Source organism: Bos javanicus, chromosome 29, assembly GCF_032452875.1.
Source record: "Bos javanicus breed banteng chromosome 29, ARS-OSU_banteng_1.0, whole genome shotgun sequence".
In the NCBI taxonomy this organism is placed as follows: Eukaryota; Metazoa; Chordata; class Mammalia; order Artiodactyla; family Bovidae; genus Bos; species Bos javanicus.
In genome coordinates this window covers 44,503,002-44,526,232 of record NC_083896.1, presented here as the reverse complement: position 1 = coordinate 44,526,232, position 23,231 = coordinate 44,503,002, and the positions used below count along the sequence as shown (strand labels likewise).

The 23,231-nt window shown below is 50.1% G+C and overlaps 1 protein-coding gene and 1 long non-coding RNA gene across 4 annotated transcripts; one reads left to right on the top strand and one right to left on the bottom strand.

Annotated features, from left to right (window-relative positions):
• The first annotated feature begins 1,629 nt into the window (after positions 1–1,629).
• On the top strand, positions 1,630–12,342 carry GAL3ST3 (galactose-3-O-sulfotransferase 3). 3 transcript variants are annotated; one of them, XM_061407021.1, is made up of 3 exons: positions 1,630–1,842; positions 5,370–5,603; positions 10,692–12,342. In XM_061407021.1, the coding sequence occupies exons 2-3, from the start codon at positions 5,556–5,558 to the stop codon at positions 11,811–11,813; spliced, it is 1,170 nt and encodes a 389-aa protein (XP_061263005.1). In that variant the 5' UTR covers positions 1,630–1,842; positions 5,370–5,555; the 3' UTR covers positions 11,814–12,342. The 3 variants fall into 3 exon arrangements, with proteins under 3 accessions (XP_061263005.1, XP_061263003.1, XP_061263002.1); XM_061407019.1 differs by having other exon boundaries at positions 1,633–1,836; positions 10,652–12,342; XM_061407018.1 differs by having other exon boundaries at positions 1,633–1,842; positions 10,652–12,342.
• Positions 7,798–23,208, bottom strand: LOC133241479 (uncharacterized). Its single transcript, XR_009734604.1, has 2 exons — positions 22,923–23,208; positions 7,798–10,375 (listed from the first exon to the last, which is right to left on the bottom strand). It is a non-coding gene; the product is annotated as an uncharacterized LOC133241479 (long non-coding RNA).
• Positions 23,209–23,231: the final 23 nt, after the last annotated feature.

Genomic DNA, 23,231 nt, shown 5'->3' with positions numbered 1-23,231 from the left:
CATCCCTCATATCTTCTCTCTAGCATGCTCTATTTCACGAATCACCCCCAACAGAGGAGTAGCTGGGAGGAGGGAAAAAAGAATGAGATGTCAGGTGTAGGGAAAGTGAGGTTTAGGATAGACAATGGACTGGGCCAGGAAGGTTGCTTGCAACCTAACCCTGGCTAGGAAATTCTCTTTGCTCCTGCCCAAACCTAAACCCTCCCCCTTTTCATCACTACCATCATCCCAGTCTCCTGACACTCCCAGAGGAGATGCCAAACCCAGAAAGGACAGAAGAAAGAACAGCAGTGCCCCCCAGCCCTCCAGCTTGTCAGCCCACTCAGGCAGAACCATTCCTGATACAAAGGAAATGTTTTTCTGCTTACTGTAACTGGAGAGCCACTGGCAGGTCATCTGAGGCCAGAGGCCCCAAGGCATATATATGTGCTAGGGAAGAACTTGGGGGTCTCTGAGGCAGGATAAACTAAGGGCTGATGGGTGAGGATGCAGTGTGACCAGGGCTAGAAAGGGACAGGGCAGACGGGGGGGTTCATTTGATGATAACAGCCTTGGGACCTGGGCAGGATATGACCCTCTTCCAGTTGTGCAGAAGGGAAGACAGGGGCAGAGAGAAACTGACATCCCCAAGGGACCAAATGGATCACAAGCAGTTCTCTTGACTCTGAGATTCCCCATTCCCTTCTCCTGCTTAGTAAGGACCCTCACACAACACCTATGTATCTGTGTGGGTCTAGGATGGAATCCAGCCCCTTCCAGCCCCAGCTTTGGGTGGCTGCCTCAGCTCCAGGATTCTGGCCACACCAGGCCCAGATGGCAGTAGAAAGCAGGGGTTTGTGAGAACCATGTAACTCAATGTGGGGCTCTGGGTGTCTGGGAGGACTCAGCTTCCAGGTGGTTGGAGCAGAGGACTAAGAAGGCAGTAGAAAAGTCAGGACCGTTCTCACAGAGGCTTCACATGGGTCATCACTGCAGCCTCAGAACAGCTCCACAAACAGCTCCCTATAGTATAGCTGGAAGCAACCAGGTCCAGGGAGTTGCCTCTTAACCCTAGAATTTAAGTTCACCCCAGGTTGAACTTGAGTTCCCTGATTCCCAGCACAAAATGCCAGGCAGGGGTCCTGGGTCCACGAAAGCTCTGGCCGGGAATAAGTGGATCCAGACTCCTGGTGCAGAGGAGGAGAGGGTCAGCGGCAGATTGGAAGGGAAGGGATCCCCAGGGGTGTGAGGACAGATGGAACCAGACCCCAGGCGGGAAGGTATTTCTCTGTGGGAGGTGCAAAGAGGAGAAGGGGGTGGACGGAAAGCATGTGGGGACTTGTGCATGTACCTGTGTCTCTAATTCCCCTAGGACCGACCTGCCAAGGGTGACCAGTGGGGGCCCGAGAACACCCAGCAAGGCTGGAGTGCCCAGACACCTTCCAGGCCTTAGTTTCCCCTTCCGTAGAGGGAGGGCAAGCAGCTGACCACCCTGGCGTCCAGACTCTGCCAGACTGCCCAGGGAAGATGCCGGTATTCGAAGACACCCCTGGAAGAGAGTCCCGCGGGGGACCCCTCCTCGTCCCACTCTGCCCCTCCCCCTCCCCTGCTCTCCGGCCCCCGCCCCCGCCCCGCCTCCGCCTCCGGTGTGCGATGGGGGGCGGGCAGCGGGCTGAGCCAAGAGCAGTGGAGCTGGGCCGACGCTGCCACCTGATCCCATCCAAGCGCGGAGAGGCCAGCGAGCGACCAGCACTCTGCGCGTTGGGCCCTCAGCGCCCTCGGACCCTCAGCGGATTTCGCCGCAAGGTCTGGGGAGATAGCGGCGACCCCCCTCCACACGGGTCCCGGCAGAGTCCGGTCAGCGTGAGTACTGCAGCGGCCAGCCTGGGGCTGGAGGGGCGGGGGTGGACCGGACCTGAATGAGGGATGCCGGCTGGGGCGGGAGAGTGTCTTGGGGGTCGGCGCCTGAAGAGCATGAGGGAGGGGGGCTCTTGGCCCCTGGCAGAGCAGGAGAGGAATGGGTGAGAGCGCGACGCTGGCCTATCCCTTACTGGGGACCAGATCTTAGTGACCCGATCCCTGGGGAGGTTGGCATGCAATTGAGGGAGTGGGGGCTGGGAGAGTGGGGGACAGTGATGGACAGAGGAGGATGAAGGGAAATCAGAGGCAGGGAGGAGGTAGCCGTGGATGACAGGCAGAGGGGGCTGGGGGGGCGGGGAAGACCTGGCGAAGGCTGGTGGGAAGAAAGGAAGGAAAAGAGGGAGCTGGAAAGACATTTCATCTCCTGGGCCACTAGTGTGCAGCCCTCTCTGCCCTTGGCCCCTTCCCCCTCAGTGCAGGGGGCAATTGCCCTCTTCACCTGCGGTGCCATCCTCAGTAAAGAGGCAGTCTCCAGGTCACCCGAGGGTCAGGTCCAGGTGGTGGGGGTCAGGGCGCCCTCCTCCTCCAAGGGCATCCATCTCAGCCCTAGAGCCCCCAGGGAGCGAGCAGAGGGCTTGTGTGGGAGTGGGTGGGCATCCAGACCAGTTTTCAAAGCTTTGGCCAGCTAAGCCATTTCTTCTTTGGTTCCCTGGAGAAAGGAAAGCAATTTGCAAAACCGGGCGGCAGCCTGCGGTAGATTGTTCTGACTAAAATTAGCACTGATTTTCTCACGAGCCCAGGCACCCTGACTTGTCTGGGACACGACTTAGGGAAACTCTTATCGGAGAAGACACAGGGGAGGCTGGGAGAAGTCTGAAGCATGTGAGAGGCAGGAGCCAGGGCCCTTGCTCTCAGTTCTGATCCCAGCAGGCTGCCACCCACCCCCACTGACCTAGGGGTTACCGAGGGAAACCGAGAGCCCCAGGCGGCCCCCTTCCTGGGTGCCGGAGGCCTGACCCCGTGTCCACAACAGGCATCGCGGAGTGAACTTGCCAAGCGAAGGGGCACCCTCCTCCAGCACCCTCTCTCGGGACCTGGAATGTTTAGCCTGGCTGAGTGCCCAACCAGAGGAGACAGGGTTACTGCTTTTAAATACCTGAAGGTCTGTCATGGAGAAAAAACTTAAACAGGGTTCCTGTGGCCTAGTAGGGCAGCATGAGCAACTCCCAGTGTGGAAGGTGGAAGGGGACAAGCCGAGGAGGGCGCGACCAGCAGTAGGCTGAGTCCAGCTGTCCCAGAAAGAACTTTTGAAACAGCCGAGGCTGCTCAGAAACAAGCCAGGCAGTATCTGCAGGCAGCGAGCCTCCAGTCATGGGCGGGGAACATGCAGAAGCTGCTGCCTACCTTGGAGGACTGGCATCCAGGGAGTTCTTAAGCGGATGATACCCTGTACCCGGTAGGCCGCAGACTGGCTGGCTCCCCAGGGCTAGGCCATGGCAGGGAGTGGGATGGAGGGCACCACCAAGCACCCCATCACCTTTCTCCCTATGGCCTGGTTGAAGCATCTCCCGGGCAAAGTCCCACGGTAGCTGTCCCCAGTCTTGACCTCCTGGGCTAACCTGGAGTCTCTGAAAAATAGACTGGTTTCAGCATCTTAGAATGTATGTAATCTTGGATTTTAGCTCCTGAGTGTATGTACTTTAATGTATGTTTCTTCACCGTTTTCTACTGTTTTAGTAAATGAACCATTTAATTTCTATTGCCAAAAAAAAAAAAAAGCTGGTTTCAGTGAGTTGAGCAAAGATAGGAATTGGTGGTCCTCCATGTGGCCCCAGTGAGAAATTCCTGTCTGGTCACCAAGTCCTCTCTGCAGGATAAGTGACAGGGGAGAAGGTGTGTGTCCTGAGAGAGCTCTGACTCCCTCATGCCTCGCATGGGCAGTGCCAGCCCTCCTCCGCCCCAGCAATCCTTGAAGACGGGGATCTTAGGCTTTCTCTGCTGTGCCCTTGGTTGCCCTCTGTGGCTGGGTGCTTCACATCCCTTGGCTCCGGGAGGATTAACTCTGTCTGCAGGCTGGTGGAGGAAACCAGGTGAGGGGCCTGGAGAGAAGGGAAAGGCATAACCAGGACATCTTTACACCCCAACAAGCTTTAGTGTAATCCAGGATTAATTAGGGGGAGGGGGCGCTAAAGGAGAAGGATGGGAAGCCAGGCCCAGGGGAAGGTCATGGTCAAAGAATTTTCACATTACTTCAACCCTCCCGAGACTGAGGTGTCCTAGTTCCACACGCATGCACATGCCCAGAAGGTTCCAGGCTCCCTCTTCCCTTTGGAGAGGGGTGCATGTGAGGATGAAGCCAAACCCGAACCTGGAGACGGAGGCCCCTGAGACAGAGACCCCCACCCTCACCGGGGGACAGGCATTGCCACTGAAGCTGACTTTCCACTGAAGCTGCCAAGGGTCAGGGTGCCCTTGAGCTAACACATTTATGCGGGGACAGGTGACAGGCCAGACACCAGGCCTCCTCCAGCCTCTCGCTTCTGCTGCTCAGCTGGGATGGAGGCCACCTTCCCCTGGAGAATCTCTGTAGGGCAATGAGCAGGAACCCCCCTGTATTCCCCTCCCAACTCCCAGGTGGCCACCCTCTTCCTTGGCCAGGTGCCTCTCACTGCCATCAGCCGACGGGGCAGCCAGGGTTTCAGGTGTCTGGGGATGGAATTCAGATAGGGTTCCAGGATCTCAAGTCCTTCCTTTCTTTCCCTCATGGATCAGAGGTATGCAGAATTGCAGAGTCTGGGGCAGGGATGGGGAAATCAGTTCTCTGTGGAAGCGGCACACAAGCTGTCTAAGGGCATGGACTCTGGAGCTGGAAGTATCTGGAACCAGATCAGAATCCAGATCCTGCTAATACCAGCTGTGCGACCCAGATAAGTGACACCAGCCCTTAGAGCCTCAGTTTCCTTGTCTGTAAAATGGGAACACCTGTTAGGGCTGCAGCGAGGATTAGATGGAATTAAGTGTGCAGTCGTGTAATACACATAATAAGCCTCTTTCTCATATCAGAGACTCAAGAAGGTGAAGACCTGGTCAGCGTTTCTGAGGAGCTCAATGTCTGGGGAGTCAAGACTAACCCCTGGCTGAAGAAGCAGTCAGGCAAGGAGTCCTATAGGAGAGGAAACCCTGAACTGAGACTTCTGGGCTAAGCCAGGCGCTGGTGCTAAGACCGACATAAATGGCCACGAGACAAAGACGAATTAGGGGCAGGCAGAGAAGCAGAGACCTGGCTCAAGGGAGGGAGTGGCTATAGCCTGAAGGGCTGGCCAGACCCCAGAGCCTGTAATTCCACCCAAGACTGAGTTATCTGGAGCACCGTGGAGATAGGGTCATGGTAACAGGAGGTAGGAATCTGATCTTCCCTGGCCTCTCTGCGCACCCCACCCTTCGGAGCGCTCATTTGCAACAGTCCTGTTGGGGCTCGGCGCCCATCTCCTCTGCCCGCTACAAACCTGTTTTCCTCCTTCTCCTGCCAGGCCTCACAGGAACACTGGCCCTGCTACCGGAGCCCCAGGAGCCCCCATGAGTGCCGGCGAAGGGAGTCCTGGATAGTGAGGCCCTGGCTGATCCAGGGGTGGGTACCCCATCATGCCGCCCATTTTCCAGCGCCTGCAGCAGGCCACCAAGATGAGCCGTAGGAAAATCCTGCTGCTGGTGCTAGGATGCAGCACCTTAAGCCTCCTCATCCACCAGGGGGCGCAGCTCAGCTGGTAAGGGGCGGGGTCTCGGTGAGGGGGCGGGGCCAGGGAATTGCCTTCCTCCAGAGCTCGGCGGCCGGGTTAGCGGATGGGAGCTCTCCTTCTCGCTTCTCGGTCCTTAAACCTGACGAGAGTCCATCTTCTGCTGGGCTTTGCTCTTTCCTGTGTTCTCAAAGCACTTTCCTACATTCTTTTTAGATCCACACAACCTTCCTGGGAAGGACTTCACTGAAAGTGTTGTGTGTAATGGATGTGGATGTGAAAGTCGCTCAGTCGTGTCCAACATTTTGCGACCCCATGGACTGTAGTCCGTGGATTTCTCCAGGCCAGAATACTGGAGTGGGTAGCCTTTCCCTTCTCCAGGGCATCTTCCCACCCAGGGATCGAACCCAGGTCTCCCGCATTGCAGGCGGATACTTTACCAGCTGAGCCACAAGGGAAGCCCAAGAATACTGGAGTGGGAATAGAATACTATCCCTCCTCCAGCAGATCTTCCCGACCCAAGAATCAAACTGGTCTCATGCATTGCAGGTGGATTCTTTACCAACTGAGCTGTCAGGAAAGCCCTGAGTGTGTAAGCTGAGATTCTATTCCAGCCCGAGTCTTTCCCTTGCCATCACTTCTGAGTACCTGGTGGATGGGAGGCAGAGAGGTTGAATATCCTACGAAGTGAAAAAGAACTTTAAGATCAAAAACAGAAGTGGGTAACTCCATATAAACTGCACTTAAGAACTTTATTATGGGTAAGTTACATACAGGCAGGAAGGATCTAGTAGATGGAAGATCCAGAGGCATTCACAGTGGCCTGGAAAGGGGTACAGAGAGATTTAAAGGGGGCAAAAGCTAAAAACAGAATGTGACTACACAGGAGTACATCCCCATGGATAGACAGGCAGTGGTGTCCTCCACCCCAGAGTGGGGGGTTGGGAGTTTTGTGGCCATTAACTATCTGCATCAGCAAAAGGCAGTCTTGCAGTTTTCACATGGGATGAAGGCAAGGATAAAGTCTGACAGGGAATTTACCTGGCTTGAGTGCACTTATGAGTAAGCTAAAGCGCAGTTGCACAGAAAAGGAAGGGTGTAGTGCTGCGGGCCTGTGATGGAATCAGTGTACTTCAGCCACACACTCCCCAGAGAACTGCAAACAACTTCACACTACTAGTTTTCTGGGCAAGTCTCCTCACTTCTCTGAGCCCGTGTGCTCATCTAGAAAATGACAGTGACACTATGTGTGACCCTGCCAGTCACCCTGACACAGGATACAATGTGATGATGAATAGGAGCCCTGACCCTGCTCCTGGCTCACTTCGTGAACCAAATAAATCCCTGCGCCCCCCTCAGGACCTGTTTGCCATTCTCTACATGGTCATCCATGAGAACAGTGTGAATGGGCCCAGTCCCTCCTGCCAGATGCCTTTCTGGTCTTATGGAGCACCTGTGTAGACATCCTGAACCCAAACCAGAAAGGGAATCTCACTAGCATCCTCAAGGCTGCTTAGAGTTGCCCTTGTTGCCTGATGCTTGCTGCTGCTGCTGCTGCTAAGTCGATTCAGTCGTGTCAGACTCTGTGCGACCCAAAACAGCAGCCCACCCGTCCCTGTGATTCTCCAGGCAAGAACACTGGAGTGTGTTGGCATTTCCTTCTCCAATGCATGAAAGTGAAAACTGAAAGTGAAGTCTCGCAGTCGTGTCCGACCCTTAGTGACCCCATGGACTGCAGCCTACCAGGCTCCTCCGTCCATGGGATTTTCCAGGCAGGAGTACTGGAGTGGGTGCCACTGCCTTCTCCATGGTAGAAAAGAAACAGGAGAGTGACTCAAAGTCTGGAGTGAACTTACAGGTCACCTAGAACACCCTTGTTTCAAGGACAAGGAGACGGAAATCAAAGTTTCATGAAGGCTAGGATTATTGTTTTTTATACTATTATATTTCTGGAGCCTAGAACAGTTCCTAGCACACAGTAAATTAGTAGATGCTTAAACAAACAAAAAAACTACCTGAATGAATGAATGAGGTTCCAGAGGACTTGACGGAATCATGTAACAAGTTGCTTCAGAGTCCCTGCCACTCATCTACAATGTGAGGAGCCTGTTGTTGTTCAGTCGCTAAGTAACGTCCAACTCTTTGCGACCCCGTGGAATGCAGCACGCCAGGCTTCCCTGTCCTTCACCATCTCCCATAGTTTGCTCAAACTCATGTCCATTGAGTTGGTGACACTATCCAACCATCTCATCCTCTGTTGCCTTCTCCTGCCCTCAATCCTTCCCAGCATCAGGGTCTTTCCAATGAAATGAAGAGCCAGTGGGAAGATAAAAATGAGAAAGACAACAGACAGCAAGAGGATTTGGCGATTTTATCTGAGTTTCTGGACTTACAGAAATGATGTTCCTCCTCCTGTTCTTCAGTTTGTACACCTGTAAAGTGGAATTCCTCAAGGGTCCCCAAGGGCCTTTGTCCCTGTATTATTTTATTTTGCTTTTTGAAAACACTAAGGGTTTACTTGCTTGGCTGTGCTGGCCTTCATGCTGCACACAGGCTTCCTCTAGTTGCAGCGCACAGGCTTCTGGTTGAGGTGGCTTCTCTGATTGCAGAACACTGGCTCTAGGTGTGCAGGCTTCAGTGGTTGTGGCTCGGGGGCTCTAGAGCACAGGCCTGGCAGTCGTGGCACAGGGGCTTAGTTGCTTAGCAGCATGTGGGATCTTCCCAGACCAGGGATCGAACCTGTGTCCCCTGCATTGGCAGCCAGATTCTTAACCACTGGACCAGCAGGGGAATGGCTGTCCTTGTATTATTTTTTATGGATAACCAAATACCACAAAACTTAAGAGGCTGAAAACATCAAACATTTATTATCTCACTCCTGTGGGTGAGGAATTCAGGCTTGCCCTAGCTGGATGCCTCTGGTTCGAGGCCTTTCACAGAGTTGCAGTCAAGCTGATGGTTGGAGAAGGCAGTTTAATATGAAGCCCTGATTGGAACGGCTCCCCTTACAAGCTCCTGTATGTGGTTGCTGGGGGAGGCTTCAGTTCTTCAAGCAGGTTGATGATGGACTGAGGGCCTGGCTCCTTGGGGACTGCTGTTCCCACCTGGTACCTCACCCTCACCCCCTGCATGAGTTACCCTACAGACAGTGAGAGAACGACACCAAGACAGTGCCATAATCTTTTTATAATGTAATCTCACAAGTCACACCCCACCAGTTCTGCCCTATTCTAAATACCTGCCTGCCAGTCTTTAGCTGGATGTTATGTAGCTACTAAGTAAAAAGTAAAAGTAAAAAGTCACTCAGTCGTGTCTGACTCTTTGCGACCCCGTGGACTATAGCCTATCAGGCTCCTCAGTCCATGGGATTCTCCAGGTAAGGATACTGGAGTGGGTTGCTATTTCCTTCTCCAGGGGAGAAGTTACTGCTGCTGCTAAGTCACTTCAGTCATGTCCGACTCTGTGCGACCCCACAGACGGCAGCCCACCAGGTTCCCCCATCCCTGGGATTCTCCAGGCAAGAATACTGGAGTGGGTTGCCAATTCCTTCTCCAATGCATGAAAGTGAAAAGTAAAAGTGAAGTCGCTCAGTCGTGTCTGACTCTTAGCAACCCCATGGACTGCAGCCTACTATGCTCCTCCATCCATGGGATTTTCCAGGCAAGAGTACTGGAGTGGGGTGCCATTGCCTTCTCCAGGAGAAGTTACTAGGAGTCTGTTAATGAAAGAAAGGAATGTCTCAAAAATCAGAGAATGGCACCAGGCCCCTCACCCACAGGATGTATTCTGAGATAATCTTGGCACCAGGAGAGTCATCCCAGGGCATAAAACGATTGATTTGAATCTTGTAGAAACGCAGATTCAGTTCAGTTCAGTCATTCAGTCATGTCCGACTCTTTGCGACTCCATGAACCGCAACATGCCAGCCCTCCCTGTCCATCACCAATTCCCGGAGTTTACACAAACTCATGTCCATCAAGTCAGTGATGCTATCCAACCATCTCTTCCTCTGTCGTCCCCTTCTCCTCCTGCCCTCAACCTTCCCCAGCATCAGGGTCTTTCCCAAGGAGTCAGTTCTTTGCATCAGGTGGCCAAAGTGTTGGAGTTTCAGCTTCCACATCTGTCCTACCAATGAACACCCAGGACTGATCTCCTTTAGGATGGACTGGTTGGACTTCCTTGCAGTCCAAGGGACTCTCAAGAGTCTTCTCCAACACCAAGTTCAAAAGCATCAATTCTTCAGCGCTCAGCTTTCTTTATAGTCCAACTCTCACATCCATACATGACTACTGGAAAAACAATAATTTCGTTTACACAGATTAGGAGAACAATGTCTGAGTATAACAAACTGGTTTGTCAAGTCAGTTCTGAGCCTAAATCTGAGCTTTTAGGCGGCACCAACTTGAAGATAGAGTCTAGAGTAAATGCGTAGTGCGTTAACATAGCTTAAGACAAACATTTCCATTAAAAAATGCATTGGTTAGCTTAAGATTTAAGAAATGTTAAGTTCAGGTGGAACCAGGTGTCATTATGGCAACAAGGTATTTTAAGAGAAACCTCTTTTTAACTTCGTATAGAGAAGGGGAAAAAATGTAACACTAGTTGGTTTCCTCCTGCTGCTTAAAGTGAAAGTGAAGTTCAGTCCTGTTCAACTCTTTGTGACCCCATAGACTGTAGCTTACCAGGCTCCTCCGTCCATGGGATTTTCCAGGCAAGAATACTGGAGTGGGTTGCCATTTTCTTCTCCAGGGGACCTTCCTGACCCAGGGATCGAATCCGGTCTCCCACATTGTAAGCAGACACTAAAGAGATTAAAAAAAATATATATATATATATATATATATATATATATCTGACACTTGCAGCCTATTTCCTCCGTTTGGAGACCCTTGGCCTTCCTGCCTGTTACCCTCTCACAGGGACTCCCTGGGGGTGGTCATCTTAGATGCCCGTACCATGCGTGTGTGTACTGTTTCGTGGGTAAAGCCCTGGGCCCATCCCCAGCATCCTTGGGGAGAGGCCGGGTCAAGCGGCACCCTTCTCACACCCTCCTCCCTGCACACCCCGGGGCCCTGCAGGTACCCCAAGCTGTTCCCTCTGAGCTGCCCGCCTCTGCAGGACTCTCCGCCGCGCCCCAAGCACATGACCGTGGCCTTTCTGAAGACGCACAAGACTGCGGGCACGACGGTGCAGAACATCCTGTTCCGTTTCGCCGAGCGCCACAACCTGACGGTGGCCCTGCCGCACCCGAGCTGCGAGCATCAGTTCTGCTACCCGCGTAACTTCTCGGCGCACTTCGTGCACCCGGCCACGCGGCCGCCGCACGTGCTGGCCAGCCACCTGCGCTTCGACCGCGCGGAGCTGCAGCGCCTCATGCCGCCCGGCACCGTCTACGTCACCATCCTGCGCGAGCCAGCCGCCATGTTCGAGTCGCTCTTCAGCTACTACAACCAGTACTGCCCCGCCTTCCGGCGCGTGCCCAACGCGTCGCTCGAGGCCTTCCTGCGCGCGCCCGAGGCCTACTACCGCGCGGGCGAGCACTTCGCCATGTTCGCGCACAACACCCTGGCCTACGACCTGGGAGGCGACAACGAGCGCAGCCCCCGCGACGACGACGCCTACCTGGCGGGCCTCATCCGCCAGGTGGAGGAGGTCTTCTCGCTCGTCATGATCGCCGAGTACTTCGACGAGTCGCTCGTGCTGCTGCGGCGCCTGCTGGCCTGGGACCTGGACGACGTGCTCTACGCCAGGCTCAACGCGCGCGCCGCCAGCTCGCGCCTCGCCGCCATCCCCGCGGCGCTCGCGCAGGCTGCGCGCGCCTGGAACGCGCTCGACGCCGGCCTCTACGACCACTTCAACGCCACCTTCTGGCGCCGCGTGGCGAGTGCTGGCCGCGCCTGCGTGGAGCGCGAGGCGCGCGAGTTGCGCGAGGCCCGAGAGCGCCTGCTGCGGCGTTGCTTTGGCGACGAGCCGGTGTTGCGGCCCGCGGCCCAGATCCGCACCAAGCAGCTGCAGCCGTGGCAGCCCAGCCGCAAGGTGGACATCATGGGCTACGACCTGCCCAGCGGCCGCGCCGGTCCAGCCACCGAGGCCTGCCTCAAGCTGGCCATGCCTGAGGTGCAGTACTCAAGCTACCTGCTGCGCAAGCAGAAGCGCCGAGGAGGCATGCGCCTCCGGCCCGAACCGGTCCTAGACAACCCCCCTCCTCGGCCCATCCGGGCGCTGCGCCCAGGCCACTGAGCTCCCGGTGGGAATCTGGCTCCTGACCTGCCCACCAGGCTCTCTCCTAGGGCTGCCTCTGGGTCCCACCGCCTCAGGGCCCTTTCTCCCGAGAGGGGCTGCAGCAGTAAGTGGAGGCGCATCTCCCTGTTTGAGCCCAGCTCCCAGGAAGGTGTAGGCCCAATCGAACCCCGGGCCACTCTCTCCTTTGTCCTAACTGGTTGGTGGCTTTGCCAAGAGATTTAAGGCCCATTCAGAACTGCCCACCCTGCCTTCTTAAGGGGATTGAGGATCCCCCCAACCTATCTTTTCCAAGTGGATGAGTCCATGCCACAGAGAGGGGCTGAGCTCTGGGAAAGGCTACTCTGCCTGTCAGCGTCCCCGGCTGTTGATCTTCCTGCCAGGGGTCAGGCCCCCACACTGTCCGTCTTCCAGGTTCCACCCTCCTAACAGACCTAAGCTGCTCCCAGACCCCCAGAACCAAAAGTTCTTGGGGTGGGCCTTTTGTTTGGTTGGTTTTCCTTTTTTAAATAAAATATTTTAAAATGTGCATGTTGTATGTCAGTCATTAAAAGCCAGTTCCCCCCTCTTTGAGGATGAGGCAGATGCCTAAGGATAGATGTGGCTGTTACCATGAGAATGGGGACCCAGTGAAACCAAGCAGGATCTTGTGGGGCTCCTGGACATAAAAGCCATTCCATGTCTCCTGTTTCTTGTTTGAAGCAGCAGACTCCAGCCTCCATGACCTTCCCTGAGTTCCAAAGGGCAGATTTCAACAGTTGCTCATCAAACAAGATAGAGGATGCAGAGACAAGAGAGGAGCAGCAGCCTGGGGGCAGGGTCCTGGTTCTACCTCAAGGGATACACATAATGGTATCTTTTGAGCTCTTTATAGAATTACAGGCTTCCCAGGTGGCTCAGAGGTTAAAGCATCTGCCTGCAATGCGGGAGACCTGGGTTCGATCCCTGGATTGGGAAGATCCTTTGGAGAAGGAAATGGCAACCCACTCTAGTATTCTTGCCTGGAGAATCCCATGGACGGAGGAGCCTGATGGGCTACAGTCCACGGGGTCACAAAGAGTCGGACATGACTGAGTGACTTCACTTTCACTTTCTATAGAATTAAAACCTCCAATAAATGGCAGCTATCAGCATTCTTCATTCCAGAGAAAACCACCTGAGGCCAGATTAAAGACCAGAGAAATCTCTCAAGAGACTGTTGTTCAGTTGCTAAGTCCTGTCTGGCTCTTTTCATGACTGCAGCACACCAGGCTCCTGTGTCCTCCACTATCTCAGGAGTTTGCTCAAATTCAAATGCATTAAGACAGTGATGCTATCTAACCATCTCATTCTCTGCCACCCCTTTCTCCTTTTGCGTACAATCTTTTGCAGCTTCAGGGTCTTTTCCAGTGAGTCAGCTCTTTGAATCAAGTGGCCAAACTCTTGGAGCTTCAGTGACAGTCCTTCCAATGAATATTCAAGTTGATTTCCTTTAGGACTGACTGGTTTGATCTCCTTGCAGTCCAAGAGTCTCTCAAGAGTCTTCTCCAACACTGTAATTGGAAAGCATCAATTCTTCAGCACTCAATCTTCTTTATGGTCCAAATCTCATATCTGTACATAACTACTGGAAAAACCATAGCTTTGACTGTATGGACCTTTGTCAACAAGTGATTTCTCTGTTTTTTAATACAGTATCTAGGTTTGTCATAGCATTCCTTCCAAGGAGCAAGTGTTTTTTAATTTTCTTCAAGAGATGGAAATACCAGACCACCTGACCTGCCTCCTGAGAAATCCGTATGCAGGTCAAGAAGCAACAGTTAGAACTGGACATGGAAAAACAGACTGATTCCAAATAGGGAATGGAGTACATCAAGGCTGTATATTGTCACCCTGCTTATTTAACTTACATGCAGAGTATATCATGAGAAATGCTGAGCTGGATGAAGCACAAGCTTGAATCAAGATTGCCAGGAGAAATATCAGTTACCTCAAATATGCAGATGACACTACCCTTTTGGCAAAAATCGAACAAGAACTAAAGAGCCTCTTGATGAAAGTGAAAGAGGAGAGTGGAAAAGTTGGCTTAAAACTCAACTTTCAGAAAACTAAGATCATGGCATCTGGTCCCATCACTTCATGGCAAATAGATGGGGAAACAGTGCAAACAGTAACAGACTTTATTTTGGGGGGCTCCAAAATCACTGCAGATGGTGACTGCATCCATGAAATTAAAAGATGCTTGCTTCTTAGAAGGAAAGTTATGACCAACCTAGATAGCATATTAGAAAGCAGAGACATTGTTTTGCCAACAAAGGTCCGTATAGTCAAAGTTACGGTTTTTCCAGTACTCACGTATGGATATGAGAATTGGACTATAAAGAAAGCTGAGTGCCGAAGAATTGATGCTTTTGAACTGTGGTGTTGGAGAAGACTCTTGAGAGTCCCTTGGACTGCAAGGAGATCCAACCAGTCCATCCTAAAGGAAATCAGTCCTGAATATTCATTGAAAGGACTGATGCGGAAGCTGAAACTCCAATACTTTGGCCACCTGATGCAAAGAACTGACTCACTGGAAAAGACCCTGATGCTGGGAAAGATTGAAGGCAGGAGGAGAAGGGGACGACAGAGGGTGAGATGGCTGGATGGCATCACCGAATCGATGGACATGAGTTTGAGTAAGCTCTGGGAGTTGGTGATGGACAGGGAAGCCTGGTGTGCTGCAGTCCATGGGGTTGCAAAGAGTCGGACATGACTGAGCGACTGAACTGAACTGAACTGAACCTATTTTTTACCTACAAGAGTCATAGAGATCAAAATTCTGTAAACAGTTTCAATCCCTGGTTGGGGCACTAAGGTCCCACAAACCACGTGGTGTGGCCCCAAAGATTCCACATCCTGAGGGGCAATGAAGCCCGTGAGCCACAACGACTGAGCCCTTGTGCCCCAACTCCTGAGGCCTGCATGCTCTAGAGCCTGTGCTCTGTACAAGAGAAGCTCTGCACTGCACTGCGACTAGAGAGTAGCCCCTGCAGCAATGAAGACCCAGCACAGCCAAAAACAAATGAATAAATATAAACATTAAAAAAATTAAGTTACTGTATCAGCCAGGATTTAATCAGAGAAACAAAATTACTGGGAACGATTACGTGTAGTCAAGATGTATCCTAGGGATAAGACCCTGCGTAATTGTGAGAGCTGATCATAGAAGACTGCTGTGTTTGCTTCTGGTGCTGGAGCTCAGAGACAGCAGGCAGACTGTTGGAAAGCATGTGATGCGAGGTGAGGGAAGCAAGAACAGACTGGCACCTGTGAGGACTAGCTAGCACCCACAGGATGGACCAGAACCCAGTCAATCTCTCACTACACCTAAGCCTCTAACTTGAATGAAGCAGACGGTTCACAGGAGAAGCTGGCACTCTATCTGGGAGCTGAACGTGCGCCTGGAACAAGAGCAGAAGCAGGAGGAAATGTGGACCCAGCTATTGCCCGATGCCAACATGCTGAGCCAGCAAGTGAGGGTCACTGCGAGAGAGGTGCCACCACTTCCAGGGCCCCTGCACCAACCTGCCTCATGGAAAAAAGGATGCAACTCCTGTTTCACTTTACTTTCCAAATCTTACACAAAATGTCACTTGTAGGCCACATTAACAGAACTATGCAGGGAAGAGAATTCTGGGAAATAGATCCAGCTTAGTTAAAATGACACAGTACAAATTCACCGCAGTTTCAGATGTTAATTTGAAAATTATTACCCATGGAGACCAATTAGCACCAAAGGATTTTCGAGATGAAAGGTCACATTCCTGAGGCCCTCAGCTTCATGCTGTGGTTGTTTCCCCCGTCCCAGAATTGATTGTGAGATTAGTGCTCAGTAGCTGGCAGACTCCCATCGGTTCCCTGCCACTGCAGTGTGGACGAATATGGCAAAAAGGACTAAAAGGAAAGCCCTGGGATTGTCCCCTCCTCCGCCAAGTTGTACACCAGGTTATACCACAACCCTGAAGAACCCACAGAGATGAGTGCCACCATTAAGGGTTTGAGAGATGCAAGAGTGGCGGTGATGCCAGTCATATTCCTACCTGTTTGCAGGTGGAAAAAGCAAACTTAGTGTGGCAATGCCAATAACAGCTGCAATTCTATTTTAAACCATAAAGAAGCCTGAGTACCAAAGAACTGATGCTTTCAAACTGTGGTGCCGAAGAAGACTCATGAGAGTCCCTTGGACAGAAAGGAGATCCAACCAGTCAACCCTAAAAGAAATCAACCCTGAATATTAATTGGAAGGACCGATGCTGAAGCTCCAATACTTTAGCCACCTGATGTGAAGAGCTGACTCATTGGAAAAGACCCAGATGCTGGGAAAGATTGAGGGCAGGAGAAGGGGATATGATGGTTGGATGGCATCGTTGAACAATGGACATGAGTTTGAGCAAACTCAGGGAGACAGTGAAGGACAGGGAAGCCTGGCATGCTGCAGTCCATCCGGTCACAAAGATTTGGACACCACTTAGTGACTGAACAACAACAACAAAGTATTTTTTAAATGTATTTATGCATCTTTTTGGTTGTGCTGGGTCTTAGCCACAGCACACAGGATCTTCAGTCTCTATTGTGGCATGCGATCTTTCAGTTCCAGTATGTGGGATCTAGTTCCCTGACTGGGGATTGAACCCAGGCTCCCTGCATTGGGAGTTCAGAGTCTTAACCAACTGACCAAGTGGTTAAGGGAAATCCCACACTGCTGCAATTCTAGATTTGAGATCTTTATTGGAGAAAATCAATAAACCCCAGCAGCAACTGCTATTGAACTAGCTTTCTCTTATATTCCCATGGGTATAGGAAATTACACTTTGCTTTTACCTAGCAAAGCTAACAGTATACCTTTACTGTCTTGTCCTTAGATTATTGCCATTCTCCTGCAAACTGCTAGGTCCAAAGGGACTTTGACAGTCTTGCCAGCACAGAGAACACACTCAGTTGATGCCATTATGCTAACTGGACACGATGAGCAGGAAACAACAATCCCCTTAGGTGCCCTAGACATATGTGTGCCAGAGAGTTGGAGATGAAAATTCGAGGGCCTGCCACATCGGGAAGGTTTCCAGCGGTCCAGAGGGCTGCGGAATGTTGCATATCTCTTCTAATGTGAGAGACGAGTTGCTGTCACTTCTATCATATGCCACAAACAAAGAGGAGCAGTGTGTGGTGTGCCTTTTGGGTTTTGGAGTCAACACAGATCACAAGTTGTTTTCACTCAATTTCTGGGTAACCTGTAAATCTGACAATGTTCTATCTGAATCTCAAAAAAGCTCTTCAAGTGCCCAGGCTGTGGTGCAAGCTGCCTACCACTTGGGCACTATGCCTAGTAGATCCACGTGTCTGACTTAGGTGTCAGCCAAAGACTCCATGTGGCATCTCTGGCAACCCCCAACAGGAGGATCACTGCTAAGACCTCTGGAATCTTGGTCATGCTATCTCTGCTGACAACTATTATATCTCTGCAAAAGCAGTTTCTGGCTTGCTACTGGGCCTTAATAAAGGCTGAATGCCTGATTTATGGAACACCATGTGATTATCAGACCCAAGTGTTCATCATAAACTGGGTGTTATCTGACCTACAGAACCATGAAACTGGATTTTCACGGTTGCATCTCATTAGAAACTTCCCTCGTGGTCCAGTGGTTAAGAATCTGCCTTGCAAGGCAGGGGACGTGGGTTCGATCCCTGGTTGGAGAATGAAGATCCCACAAGCCTCAGTGCAACCAAGCCTGCAGGCCACAACTACTGAGCCCATGCTCCACAACTTGAGTACATGTGTCGGAACAAAAGAACCTTCGTGATGCAACGAAGATCCTGTGTACTGCGACTGAGACCGGAGGCAGTCAAATAAATAAAAGAAATTTGAAGTGCTATATCCGATACTGGGCCCAAACTGATCCAGAAGGCAAAAATAACTACATGAGCAGCTGGTTCCGATTCCCATGGCGTCAGTTTCTACAGTTTCACCTCGGTTTATACTCAAAGGCTCCAAGGGGAGGAGGAGAAAGGACAGGTCTGATTTCTGGAAGGCTTTGTACAAGTAAATCAGCGACAGCCAGAAGTGGACGTCTGCTCAGGACAGCCCAATTCAGAGCTGGCCCTGAAAAATGGTGATGAAGAAAAACGGTCCCTGTGGGCAGAGCTTTGGGCAATACACATGTTATCCATTTGTGTGGAAGAAAGGAGGGCTAAGGTGCCAGTTTATATGGACTCGAGCAATATCTGATGGGCTGGCCATTTGCAGAGACTTGAAAAGAACACATCTGAGAAATCAATGACATGATGGTCTATGGAAGAGGTCTGTGGATGGCTTCTTTCTTTCTGCTCCCATAAGACAACAAACTATCTCATGGGGTTTCTTTTTTGTTGGTGTTCTGTTAAATTAATTTTTACTGGAGTATAGTTGCTTTACACATGGATGGCGTCTTAAAATGCTCAGAGAATGGGAAGTTATTCATGTCCTGTGTAAATGCTCATCACAAGGCAAACAGTGCCAGAGTCCTCACTAGTCGGATAAGACAATCCATCCTATAGATGCGGTCAGCCTCTTGCCCCAACCAAACTGGTGGTTCTCAATGGACCCCTCGCAAAGTGCGAAGCCACCAGGTCTCTATACGTCTTTATAAGAGGTGTCTGTGTTCTTTGTCTGGTTTTCACACAGTTTAATTTAAAAAATTGATTGTGGTAAAATACTTATAAAATTTGCCATTTGAACCATTTTTTAAAAGTTTACTTATTTACTTTATGGCTGTGCTATGTCCTCGTTGCTGGGCGAGCGCTTTCTCCAATTGTGGCAAGTCAAGTGGAGCCTGCTCTTTGTAGCGGCGCCCAGGCTTCTCACTGCAGCGGCTTCTCTTGTTGCAGAGCACGGGCTCTGGGCACAGGAGCTGGTAGTTTCGGCATGTGGGCTCAGTAGTTGTGGTGCTTGGGCTTAGTTGCTCCAAGGCACGTGGGATCTTAGTTCCTGGAGCAAGGATCCAATCTGTGTACCCTGCATTGACAGGCAGACTGTCAACCACTGGACCACCAGGGAAGTCCCATTCTAACCATTTTTCAAGTGTACCGTTCAAGTGCAGTGAGTACACACACAACGTTGAATAACTGATCACCACGGTCCATCTCCAGAAGTTTTCATCACCCCAACTGAAATTCCGCATCGGTAAACATTCACTTTTCATCATCCTCTGCCCACCACCTCTGGTAACCACTATTTAGCCTTCTGGACTGTTCCTATTCTGGGTAACTCATGAAAGTGGAGCATATGATATTTGTTCTTTTTTGTCTGGCTTATTTCACTTAGCATAGTGTTTTTGGGGTTCATCTACATTGTAGTATGTTGTCAGAATTTCCTTTCTTTTTAAGGCTGAATAATATTCCATCGTATCTATGAACCACATTTTGTTTATCTCTTTATCTGTCCAAGGTCATTTAGGCTGTTTCCACCTCTTGGCTGCTGTGAATAATGCCTCCACAAACAGGTGTACAGATACCTGTTTGAGTCTCTGCCTTCCGTGTTTTTGGTGCATAACCAGGTGTGAATTGCTGCATCATGATCACAGCATAATTTAAACACTCTCAAGTAAACTAATCCTGGTTTCACCAGGCTAACATTTTGCAGCATCAGTCTTTTTTTCATCTCCGACAGTTTTTCACACCAGCACCTCCCTGGACAGAAAGTAATGTGCGTGGCAACATCAAGTTTTTGTTTGCTGAGTTTTGATTGGTTTTGGGTTTTCATATGAGCCGTGAAAACTCTCACGGAGCCAACTTTAAAAAATGTATTTATTTTTGGTTGCGCTGGGTCTTCACTGCTGCACACAGGCTTTCTCTAGTGTGGCAAGAGGAGGCTACTCTTCAGTGCAGTGCAAGGAGTTCTCATTGCAGTGGCTTCTCTGTTTCAGAGTTCAGGCTGTAGGGCACAGAGGCTCAGTAGTTGTGGTGCTCGGGCTTAGTCACTCCATGGCATGTGGGATCTTTCTGGACCTGGGACTGAATCAGTGTCTCCTGTATTGCAAGGTGAACCCTTAACCACTGGACCACCAAGGAAGTCCTGGAATCAACTTTTGATGGAAATGCCATCGGTTCAAATGCCAAGACCAGGAGGCTGGGGAGAGGATAAATTGGGAGACTGGGATTGACGTATACACACTCCTATATAAAATACAGAGGACTAATAAGGACCTACTGTATAGCACACGGAGCTCTATTCAAAACTCTGTAATCACCTATATGGGAAAAATTTGAAAAAGAGTGGATGCATGCTTATATATATAACAGATTCAGTCTGCATGCAGCAGAAACACAACATTGTAAATCAGCTAGACTCCAAAACAACTTTTTTAATGCCGAGACAGTTCTTCTAAGACAGACCTTTTGAGTCCAGATATGAGGAAAACATTAACCATATCTTGTCTGGTTGTTTGTAAAAGCTGCAGCAGAAAAAAATTTTTTCTTGATTATCGGCATCACTTACAAATCTTACAAGTGGTGAAATGGCATTTGTCAGTGAAATCTGTTGACTCATCAGCCTGGATAAAGAATCTGTTGTTTTTTCGGTTAATTACCAAGAAAAAAAATGTCTTCAGCATCATGTGACATCAGTATGTCTCATTGTTGCTCCCTCTGAGAGTAGAATCTTTCCACTCTTTTGTTGAGCATCTTGCACTAACATTTCACTCATACAATTTTACACACTAGCATTATTAGTTTCTTTTTTTCTGAACAATAGATCTGTTACAAATAACTTGTTCTTTGAGGCTTTTTAATATAACAAATGTGGCTTATAAAAGCCTTGATCTGTTTGCTTTGTGATACCGTAGATAAAAATTAGCACATTTGTCAAATGGCTGTAATTTGTAGTTAAATTCTTTCCAATTTTGCTAAAGCCAGGGCTACATTTGTAAGTTGTAATTTTTCATCACTAAGCCTGCCAGATTTGTCTACAGTCCTAAGCTCCTCCTCTTTCACTTCACACCTCATAATAAAACATCACCACTTTGAATCACTAGACGCCTTTGTAAAACACAAATGCTAATAAGATATACAATAAAAGGACATCATAATAACTAAACAGGAAACCCGCAAAAAAATATTAAATCATTCTGAAATTCACTTCTAACCCATATAATTCATGTTTTACATTGTTCATATCAACAGCAAAGTGGTAGGGAGGCCGCTGTGTGTGCTAAGTCTCTCAGTTGGGTCCAAATCTTTGCAACCCCATGGACTGTAGCCCACCAGTTTCCTTTGTCCATGGGGATTCTCCAGGCAGGAATGCTGGAGTGGGTTGCCATGCACTCCTCCAGGGGATCTTCCCAACCCAGGGATCGAACCAGCTCTCCTGCATTGCAGGCGGATTTTTTACGTCTGAGTGCCAGGGAAGCCCAAGAATACTGGAGTGGGTAGGAATGCCGCGAAGTCATGGGAAAAAAAATATTTCTTTAGAAAAAATTTCCTCTGATTTTTTTTTTTTTTAACTGCAATGCCTGGCTTGCGGGATCTAGGTTCCCTGGCCAGGGATCGAAGCAGCACCAGGTGCAGTGGAAGCGCACAGTCCTAACCACTGGATCGCCAGGGAAGTCCCTCCTCTCGTTCTCTACCACATCAGAAAGTGTGTAAGTCAGTCAGCCGTGCGTAATGGGGAGGTAACCCGGAGGACAAGGGTGTGGTCATCCATCTTCACCTCCTCCTCTCCAGGCAACAGCATGTTCACACGTGATGGACAGACTTGATCTCATGCTGAAAACTGAGCAAGGCCCCACTCACTGAGCACTGCAGTCGGGGCTGAACAACCCCTCACAAATGAGTTCCGAGGCTGCTCCATTAGGGTCCATCCCTGAAACCGGTGGCATCACACAGCACACGAGGTTCAAAAATAACGCTGATTTCTTTTTCTCTTCACAAGACAGAATCCCTAACCTAGAAACATCTCAAGTAAATTCTGTGGTTCTGCAGAACTCAGAAATCTCTGCCTTAGACTATCACTCCTGTCTGCTGGTTGATCCACGCTCCAGCCCAAAAGAAGCGTGGAAATACACACGCCCACATCCTAGGCCTTAAATTGAAGACCCGGAAGTTGTTGCACTGCTTCCGCTCTCACTCTTTGGCCATGCCTGGATGCAAGGCACACTGGGAAATGTCGTGTCTATTTGAGAGAACGTACCGGGAGGAAGAGGAGAATGGAACAGTGAAATAACTGTCCTATTAAAAACTCTTTCCTTGTCTGCTGCTGGCAGCACACTGAGCCCCGTGAGGGCCATAATCTCATCACTGGGCACCTGGTACCCAATGGCACTATGAACTTGGCTATGACCAAGCACTGAGGAAACAGCTATAGTCAAAGTGGGAACCTGAAAGTTCCAGAAGAGCTGCGCTGGTCATGAATGAATTCTGGTGGATTTCAGTAGGAAGACAGGACAGCATGGTGGAAAGTTTGAAATGAGTGCTGACTTTATAAGTTCTTATTTATTGAAGAGTTTGTTTATACTCTTTGAGCCGCATTTCCAAATTGGGATAAAACAAAATGGGCGTAATATTATCCATCCTGTGGAGTTATTGTGAGGATTATATTTAAAGTGCATAAAGCTGGTCTTCAATAAATATTGGCTGTTAGTTTAATTTTAGTAATAACCCAAGAGGGAGGCTTCCATTACTGTCAACCATTGAGACAAGGATGACGATGCTAATTACCATTTGTTGTGCTATTAGTGTAATCTTTACATATCTTAACTTTTTTGACCCTATGCTGCAACTGCTGCTAAGTCACTTCAGTCGTGTCCAACTCTGTGCGACCCCACAGACGGCAACCCACCAGGCTCCCCCGTCCCTGGGATTCTACAGGCAAGAATACTGGAGTGGGTTGCCATTTCCTTCTCCAATGCAGGAACGTGAAAAGTGAAAGTGAAGTCACTCAGTCGTGTCCAACTCTTAGGGACCCCGTGGACTGCAGCCTACCAGGCCCCTCCGTCCATGGGATTTTCCAGGCAAGAGTGCTGGAGTGGGTAGGTGTTATTATCCCCATTTTATAGAAGAACAAACTGAGGAAGAACAAACAAAGGAAAATTAAGCAACTAGACCAAGGTCACATACCTGTTTACAGTGGAAGTGGGCAGTTTGAACCTCAGAGCCAGTTGGTATCTAGATACAACTAGGAACTGGACCATCTGGTTTCTTAAAGATTTTTTTTTTTCCAGTAACAGATTTAAAGCAACTGCTGGGCCTCTGATGTCAGCCTGAAATCCTTTGTCCAGCTTTGCCATTGACCTACTGGGTCACCCTGGGCCAGTCCCTTCCCCTTCTTGACCTCAGTTTCCTCCTTTTACAGTGAAGAGTTGGACACAATGATCCTTGATCCTGAACTGTAGCTCAGAGGAGGCATTTGGGAATTAGGCCTGGGTA